Genomic DNA, 7,500 nt, shown 5'->3' with positions numbered 1-7,500 from the left:
AGTCACTTTAAGGTTGCTAGACACTGTATCTCCTGTGTTTCCCTGCCCCCCCCCCCTCCCCATTGCATTTTTTTTTCTCCCTGTTTATTGTAATTTCCACCCCGTTATTCCCCCGCCCTCCCTCCCACGCTTTTTTATCTATTCTCATTTTTGTTAATTAGTGATATTTTTTCTACGTATCGTTTCGTTAATTTCACTAAATAACTTTTCGTTAACATTCGGTAACGTAATATTTCACATCATTATTTTATGTGTCTTCCGATATGTACGTTATTCGTTCTTTTTACTTAATACGAATGTTTAACAATTATTCTATGTTATCTTACGTTTGCTATTATTAACGTTTCAAAGTTATTCGTATTCTCGTAGACATTCACATAAAGGTGTGACATTAGTCTTTCATACGAAACCGATAAAATAACTGTTTCGTTTACTTATTCTATTATTCTACGCTTTGATTGCTCTACGTTATCTTGTGTGAATTTACGATTACATTTTACTACGTAAAATGCATGATTGTTTTTCGATACGTTAGTTAAGTATATAACGGTAAAAACATATAATGTTTATAGCAATAACTTCGAAATTTCTTATGTAGAATTTCTAATGTCTGTGTGATTTTCTTAAATTTTCGTTCCTATGCGAAATTTAACAAGTCGACTTCTTCGAACAAAAATATATTCAGTTACACGTTTCAGATTCGTCATTTGATCTCGTGTGATTATTTTTCTTGTGAATTTAAATATTTTCCTTTCTTGAATATGGGTTATACTATGTATTCGTGGAAATGTAATTCACTTTGCGTTTGCATTTAATATATTTGCTCTTTTATTATGGGACTTTAATATAATTTCTTTTATTCTTGCTTTAATATGCATTTAATTATTAAATGTATTTTGCATATGACCTGACCTCACTTGACCCTTGACCCGTTCGTATGGTCAATCTGAACATAAAACTTTGACAATGTGTTATATTTTCTCGCGACCATTCTGTCCCTTGTGGTCAAATTCATGACCGTGTGATATTGGGAATAGCATCACATGTGACCCTCGGTCACTTTATGACCGCGTTCTGTATGTGACCTTATCCTATGTCATTCTTGCACGTGTGAATTCGTAAGAAAATCGTTAACGAATATAATTTTTTCTATATATCTTTACTATGATTTTCTCTACATTTTCATTTATTTTATTGTCTGCATATACGTTTGTATATTTCTTAATGCATGACTTATATATCTGGATCTTCTGTAACATGACATACTTTGTCATTTGTGATTCGATTAATGGTCACACTACTGACCTCGCTCGGTCACGTTGTAATCCGATGATTGGATTAACAATTTGTACTGTCTTTGTGAAATTCTATAATTCTCAACATTCGACAGTATATGTTTTGGTAATTTTGTTCACTTTTATGACTTTGTGGACTTATGATTGTTAATTCATTACAATCTCTATGGCAATTATTCCATATCTTAACATGTTTTCTCACTTCGTATTATGATTTATCATCACATTTAGCTAGAAATGTTGACAGATGCATGTTCGTTTCTTAGCTTTATTCCTATTTCATTGTATAGTCATATTCGACTATCTTTGCATTTTTCATTGCATTATTGATTATTGTTACTTCCATATTTCATTGTTTAGTTGCAAGTAACTTTAATCATCTTATGATATGATTGTCATTATTTTTATTTTTAAGCAATTGTCGACTTCGACACCACTAACATATATGTTATCATCATAGGCCTCTCCGAGTTTCCGACCTTTCGAAACAATTCATGGGTCAATCGGAACGCCAAATATCTTATTATGATATTACTGAACGAACCGTTCCCTAGGACAGTCAGGAAAAGGTTTATTTATCATTTTATATTTTATAGCTTTTCAGCTTAATTTGCCTTTCTCCAGCTACTGTACCTCACTTATCATGCCTTCATTGCATGACGCCCATTGCATATGCATCTCACACCCTAATTTCGCGTATCTATGGTACCAAATTTGAATAAACCGCGAATTACGGGTTATTTTTCGCACTCCGGTGCACCGCGCCTCGGAGATCTTGACAACCTGACGTCACAATTAATTCTCTCAAACAGAGATAGCGCGCTTATCACTTATCAGACGTTCCAGGCTTGCTACCTCCACATTTTTATTAGCTATGCACATATTAATGGTATTTCTTTCAGTTGCCCCGATCTTGGCTATTACGCCGCACCTTATTTCAGAAGGACGAGTTCGGCCACGCAATTGAAATATCCTAACATAGTCTAATTCATCATATTTATCTTTGTTCTCGAGCTAAGACAGCGTTTCCCCACGGAACGAGTTCAATTTGGCGCATGATCTTACCGACCACTAGCATGGTCAATCAAGGTAAATCACCTATTCCGTAACGGAACGACCTCCAGGTCAATATTTTATTAATATTTTTTTCTTTCAGCTCTCATTAACATTTATTTTTTCCAGTCTCATCCAATCTAATTCAGGTCGTGCCTTCTAATTAATTGAAGGACTGGATTCGGTTGATATTTGGATTAATATTTTTTTTCTTTCATATGCATACTCATGATATTTTTTTACCCACTTTGCCTCAAATCTTGACTTCCGGTCACGCCTATTTAAAGGATTAGATATGGTTGGTAATTTGGCTAATTATTTTTTTTTACATGCATCATACACATTTACATTGTTCTTCTAATTTGCTACTGACCTTGGCTCATATGCCGTGCCTTCACTCCCCGAAGGACTAGACTCAGTTAGTAAATGGAAGAATTACATCTTAACTTATCATTTTTTTTCATTACTCATCACTTATCAAAGCAGACATATTTTGCACATAGTTCATCCCTCGATGAATCCGGTCTGCTACTGCGTAAGTATTGTCAGCAAATAACATGAATTCAGATAGTTCCTGCTGGTAACTACCATATCTGTCGACTACCAGGACCATTCTATGCTGTATACGGTTCCTGATGCAGTCAACTCCTTGCATTGTTGCAACTCTCGGGTTCATCCTGCAACCCGGGACTCCTAATGCCTTTTCCCCAGTCTGATCTTAAACAGATACCGGACTTGCACGGCTGATGATTCGAGCTTGGTCGCGTGTTGGGTGCATCGCACTACGAGCAAGTTACCGCATCACCCGATGCCTATTCGCAAGTCGTACTCTTGTATTTTTTTGTACTATATTTACCATTACTGGATATACCAATTTATGAGTATATACTATAACTTAGCATAACTTGCTAATTTTCTAATTGTTTTTAAACATTATGACATAATAATATGTTAATAATTAGCAATGCACTTATTGTATACATACTTTTGATATCTTTTCAATTTATATTGCATGTTATTTTCAGCTAGTTAATTCATAACTACTATTACCCATTATCTTATAACATGCATCTGCATAATTTCTGCTCCTACGCCCTTTACCCTGTCCCCTCTACAACTATCGTATGCACTAGTTACGTGTATAAAGTTTTTCAGATACGATAGTGATGGATGCAGAAGGGCATGTCAACCAGACGTGTCAATCCTGTAACCAGCGCAGCCCATCTCGAAGCCTGCACTGATTGCACAACCGTGTGATCTTGTGCAATAATCGAGACGTTGCCACGGCATTTCCTGATCTCTTCGTATATTTTCAAGAGCTCCACTGATCACGGATCTCCTATTTTCTCTGCTAAGTATCGCTGATTTTGGCATTCTCTTTTCGTTATATCTAATTTTCTTACCAAATCGGGACGATTTGGGGTAACGTGGTCGAGCGATATGAAGGTCTTATTGTATATGATAAAGATTCAAAATTCATATCGAAGCAATAATTAAATATTTCTAGTTACTTAAACACAATGTCTCCCAGTTCCAGGTCAGTCCTGAATGCCCACGTTCGGAGGGCGTGGCCAAGGTCCTGCCTCATTACCGCGTGGACCAATCACCGCCGGGTCGGGCAGCTCCCTGACCAATTAGAAGAATTGTCGCTGCCCCTCGTACTGACCCGGTATCCTCCTCAAATTAGGTCATTGATAGATTTAGACAGAATTGGTTCGACCTTCAAGTCGAGAGGTCCTTCCTCTCCCTTCACCTCCTCAAGGATTCCAGGTAGACAGTGTTTTAGTGCCTTTAGTGACTTAGCTTATTTCATATACTGTGCATTGTCTGTGTTTTCCTTAGGGCTGTGCTTTCCTTAGTGTTGTGTTTATATTAGGGTTATTGATATATCTTTAGCTCAGGTATTATTAGCTTTGCGATAGGCTTAGCTTCCCCCTTGCGTGTATATATTGTGCCTCCCTTGTAATAATGTTATATATATATATATCTTGATTTATAATATATTGTTAATGTTTTCGCTACCGTGTTTCACGTAATCCCTTTATATATTATGTGTGGGAATTAGATCAATCTCTGCTCGCAACATATTCGGGTGCCCGGGACGGGACCCGTCGTGCCAACTACACAAATAGTGTTAGTATTTAGGATATATACAATTTACACAAACTGGTCGTAGTAGGGACACATTCTAATACCATCACAATATGTATGTATGTATGTATGTATAAATATATATACATCTATCTATCTATCTATATATATATATATATATATATATATATATATATATATATGTATATATATATACATATATATATATATATATGTGTGTGTGTGTGTGTGTGTGTTTACATATATATATATATATATATATATATATATATATATATATATATATATATATATATATATCAGTCATCCTGAGGCAACAGCAAATGTGTTATGCAATTTAAATCAGCACTGTTGACTACTTTTACGTAAAATACCTTCTAGAAGCACTTTATCAAAGGTTGGGGAAGACTTCGTGGACTGGTCGACAGCAGTGAAGTTAAGTATGTCGGTATGGACAAGATCGGAAGCATGAAGATGCCACTGCGTAACGCGGCCATCTAGGGACACAGAGTACAAGCACAAGTCTTCACCGGGTTCCGTGTACACCCACCGTACCTGGAAATATCTGCCTCTTAGTTTACATCTTGCGTATTCCAATGATCAGGATAATTCTCTCATAATACTGAAATGTATCATCTAGAATCATGTAAGAGATAAGAATGTGCATGATATTCCGCAAATCAGCTTCTTTCGTTTCAAGCTATGCATATTGACCTGAGAGACAGGAAGCAGGTGCTTGCCGCTCAGCGTGCTGGATGAAATCATAAGGGGCGTGGCTGCCCGAGCGTCGTATACCACAACCGTGCCGTCAGCCCAGCCTGCTGCAACTACGCTGCCATGCTAGAATAAAAAATTATGTATATATATATATATATATATATATATATATATATATATATATATATATATATATATATATACATGGAAATTCGGAAATACTTAGTGGCCTGAATAATACGGTGGATTATTAGAAAAAAATAGTTGCTCTCTTTACACATCAAACAAGGTCAAACATTCATCTCAGAAAAAAATATTCAAGTTTTTTATTTTCTATTTTCTAATTTCTTTTAAAAAAAAAAAAAAACAAATTAACGAATAAAAAATATTTAAAAAAACTTAAATTATAGTTTATTAAATAGATTTAGAAGGAAAAGAATAGGAAACAGAAAAATAAATAAAATTTCCAAATAAATAAAATAGACATTTTCCTAAATAAAAGGCGAGAAAAGGAGTTGCAAGAAAAGAGAATCAGCGAATTCTGAGGCAAAATACTTGATTTGTATTTTATATTTCTGCGGTAATTTTTAAGTTTCGACAACTTGCACTTCGACTGCGACTAACATAAAACTTCTTAAATTGTTTTCTCAAAAGGAATTCGTGAAATTATTCGACATCCGCGGAGAGAATTCAAAATTGAAAGAAATTAAAAATATTCACTTAAATACTTTTTCTCATTCCAAAAAATACTTAAAAAATCATAATCTCAAGACACAAATCTCAAGAACTTATATATACATGGAAATTCGGAAATACTTAGTGGCCTGAATAATAACATGTGATATTAGAAAAAAATAGTTGCTCTCTTTTACATCACATACAGGTTAAAACATTCATTCTCAGAATTAATTTCTTTCAATTTAAATTAATCAATATTTTACACTTTCTAAAAAAATATAAAATGACGATCCTACAATGTTTAGAACGTGAAATAATATGAACTTAAACAGTATTTAGTAGTTTTAGAATATGAAACTATCGAATAGGAAAATTACAGGGAAATACGGGTTGAAAATAGACATTTTCCTAAATAAAAGGGCGGGCATTAGAGCGAAATAAAGAGTTGCAAGAAAAGATTTGAGCAGTTGCGGTATATTTAGTATAATACATGGTGCTCTTAATTGAATTTCGTAATAATTTTCTGCGTAGACTTATGATAACTTCGAATACTCATATTGCCCTATATATTACATTCCCGATATAGTTCGGTTTCTCTTGTTTCTGGTTGAGTGAAATTATAAGAAGCTATCGCGCAAGTCCCAGATCAGGGTAGCCTCAAAATTGTTTAAAACGAGTAAAAAAAACGTCGTGGGAACACCAGCTCTCCGCCTACCCTTAGAGGGTTGCGTTCTGACATCTCCCAGCTAGTAGCAGCTTTAAAGAGCACTACTGATAAGATTAGAATTAGCATTAATGCAAATATCAACATGGATAATGACAATGATGATAGTAATGATGATACAATACTAATGATAATAACGGCAATAACACTTTTATCATTATCATGATGATTATTATTTTCATGATCATTTCCATTCTTATCAATATTGTTTCCATCATCATTATTCTTATTATCATCAATGACAAAAACAAAAGTTATACTATCATGATAGCCATCATGATCATTTTCTCGATGATGAGGATAATGATGATGATAATGATAATGATGATGATGATGATGATAATGATAATGATAATGATAATGATAATGATGATGATGATGATGATGATTATGATGATGATTATTATTATCATTATTAATATTATTATTATTATTATTATTATCATTATCATTATAACTATGATATATAATAATGATGATGATGGTGATAAGGCTAAGGATAATGATAATGATAATGATAATGATAATGATGAGCGTTTGTGCCGGATGTAGGTTTAAGAATGTCGCATTGGTTATATTATTTTCTTCGAAGTATGTAAAACAAGTCCAGACACAATGTATTGGACAAGTAAATGAATCAACACCTACTGAGTGTGTATAGAATAAAGACATCTGCATCTAGAGATCATGCATAACCTTGTTTGTTAAAAACACTTACATGTCCACTTTTACTTGAAACAGTAAAATGTTGCTCATCTTTTTATGAATCTTTATATTCAACCTTGATTAATTTTGATAGCTAAATAGTTTTTAAGGTAATCTTCACTTCTTGAGCTCTGGAAATTATTATATAATTAAATTAGGAGCTTCCATTCGAATCAATTTACAAATATATATTTGTAACATAAGAAAGATTTGATT

At 33.8% G+C, this 7,500-nt stretch overlaps 1 protein-coding gene across 2 annotated transcripts in view; it reads right to left on the bottom strand.

The window, feature by feature from the left end:
• LOC122264229 (dynein intermediate chain 2, ciliary) overlaps positions 1-7,500 on the bottom strand; it is a 49,334-nt gene that overhangs the window by 3,683 nt on the left and 38,151 nt on the right. For both annotated transcript variants that reach the window (XM_086549493.1, XM_086549494.1), the window contains 2 exons: positions 5,175-5,300; positions 4,835-5,015 (listed from right to left, as the gene is read on the bottom strand). In XM_086549493.1, the coding sequence (XP_086405619.1) occupies positions 4,835-5,015; positions 5,175-5,300 (307 nt within the window). The remainder of the gene's footprint in view (positions 1-4,834; positions 5,016-5,174; positions 5,301-7,500) is intronic.

This window comes from Penaeus japonicus, unplaced genomic scaffold (genome assembly GCF_977035675.1).
Source record: "Penaeus japonicus unplaced genomic scaffold, GWHDUDI00000001_assembly GWHDUDI00000022, whole genome shotgun sequence".
NCBI classification, from domain to species: domain Eukaryota; kingdom Metazoa; phylum Arthropoda; class Malacostraca; order Decapoda; family Penaeidae; genus Penaeus; species Penaeus japonicus.
Note: the sequence above shows the minus strand (reverse complement) of the source record. Positions and strands in the feature narration are given on the sequence as shown.